The 2,163-nt window shown below is 29.7% G+C and overlaps 1 protein-coding gene across 2 annotated transcripts in view; it reads right to left on the bottom strand.

Moving 5' to 3' along the window:
- The window catches only part of Ir68a (Ionotropic receptor 68a), a 20,030-nt gene that overhangs the window by 13,659 nt on the left and 4,208 nt on the right, over window positions 1-2,163 (bottom strand). For both annotated transcript variants that reach the window (XM_018502957.1, XM_018502958.1), the window contains exon 4: window positions 1,784-2,092. In XM_018502957.1, coding sequence (XP_018358459.1) covers window positions 1,784-2,092 — 309 coding nt within the window. The remainder of the gene's footprint in view (window positions 1-1,783; window positions 2,093-2,163) is intronic.

Raw genomic sequence — 2,163 nt, 5'->3', positions numbered from 1 at the left:
AATCGGTAACTAGTAACGGTAACTTGTTACTTTTTCTACTCGGTAACGAGTAACTGTAACTTGTTACTTTTAAAAAGTAACTTTCCATTCCCTGGTAATAATTATTTAGAATACGGCCCTTTCCCCCACCTAAAATCTCAATAAAAATATACTCATTCGACGCGTTTCCAAAACGAAAGAAAAACGCTGTAGTCGGCTTTGTGAATCTTCACCACCTTATTATTATCTATTTTATAAATAAATATTTTAAAATCTAGCAAAACTAAAATAATCCCAACAATTCGCAGTATAAAACATGTAGTTTATCATTAAAAATAGCATGGTTCATTGTGTACATACCCCTTATACACAATGAACCACTTCCCGATTTTTTAAATAATCGAAATTGTGGCTAAATTAAAAAAATTATTTAAAAGTTATTGTTTACAGTATGTAGCCAACTAAATTTCTAAACTGTATGCCAAAACTCAGATCTTTAATTCAATAATTGAAAGAGATATAACCTCTGAAATTTACATGGTTCATTGTTGGACCACTTATCCTATATTAATTATTATATTACAATTAAAGTGTTAGTAAATAATGTAAATATATACACTTACTATAGTTTACTGTAATCAATGTATACATTTACTAAACTTAACACTTTGACTGTGACATGCATGTCACATTCAAAATTTATATTCGACTGTAGAAGACAAAAGTTTAGAATTGAAAGAAAACGATAAAAAATATGTATCGAGAAACGTGTAACCTTTACGATTTCATTTTTGGTATTTTTCTTTTTATAATCCAGTTTCATTTTAAATCTGTATAAATTCTATATATAGTGACTACGTTTACACCGTGCATTTAGGCCGCGGCCTATACAATAAGTGTCCTTGTTTATCTTGTAGGTTTAAACAAAGATACCTATTGTATAGATCGCGGACTAAACGCGCGATGTAAACGTAGCCAATATAACTTTTACATTTGAGAGAACTATCGTATATAATTATTATTATTAATACTAGCAGTAACTATTTTGCCATGCAATTATAGTCACAGCTACCAAACATTTTTCTGTTTTAAATTCTACAGAATATTGACATTTGATCTTTTCTTACTTTAGACTTCGGTTGGACTTTACACTTCATTCAAAAATGATTGCTTAATTGATGTTGAATCACCATATATCGATTCAATATTAATCGACGTTGAATCAATTTCAATTTGACCTTGATCGATTTATTATTTCTTATAGCTGGGACAGCTGTTTTATTTTTTAATGCAATTTTTAATTTAGCATGTAATTTGGGCTTTAATTGATCTATTTCTATTTATTATTTTACACTTTGATTTATTTTATATTATTGTAAATTTATCTCAATCTTGGTTTCTGCCATTTAAATATGCTAATTTTATGTATACAATATGTATGAAGAACACTTCATCAGAATTGTGATTGAAATGTATACGTGCCATGTACACAATATTCACTGAAAGTGAAATAAATTAAATATATTATTATTACGCATCGACATCGGCGTCCTCTTTTATTGACTTTACATTTTTCGTTTTTTATTTTGTTTTATTCTTGGGGTTTTTGCTATTCTATTTTTTCTTCATAAAAATATAAAAAACAGATATTTTGATTGAGATAAATTATAATTTATATCGTTTTCTTAATTTGCAATTTTTTTTAAATGTGAAAGCGTAATCTGCGAAACTTTACGAACAAAAATCGAGAATTATGAAATTACATTCTTGTGTGTTCGAATTAACGAACATGCGACATACTAACCGCAAACTGTTTCCTTGAAGATTCGTGGTTTTCGGTATATAATGATTGTTGCCGTAACGCAGTTTGCCGTCTTGCCACGTATCGATGTACTTCATCGCCGTGAAATCTCTTGAACGCGACGGATAATAGACGGTATTGAGATCGATTCGTTTCACAGGAATCCGTTCGCCTGAACGGTACTTGTACGTACCATATTGCCGTATGAATACCACGTTAACAATTCGATTCCAAATGTAATGCAATTCGGGCCTGAACAGCCGATTATCATGCAAAAGTAAGAAGTAGCCGCGCGTATTGAGTAGACGTTCTCTATAAAAGAAATAACTTTTAAAAGTGATTCTGAATATGGAAGAAATGGTATTATATATATATATATATAT

This window comes from Trachymyrmex cornetzi, unplaced genomic scaffold, assembly GCF_001594075.2.
Source record: "Trachymyrmex cornetzi isolate Tcor2-1 unplaced genomic scaffold, Tcor1.1 scaffold152, whole genome shotgun sequence".
Classification (NCBI taxonomy): Eukaryota; Metazoa; Arthropoda; class Insecta; order Hymenoptera; family Formicidae; genus Trachymyrmex; species Trachymyrmex cornetzi.
Note: the sequence above shows the minus strand (reverse complement) of the source record. Positions and strands in the feature narration are given on the sequence as shown.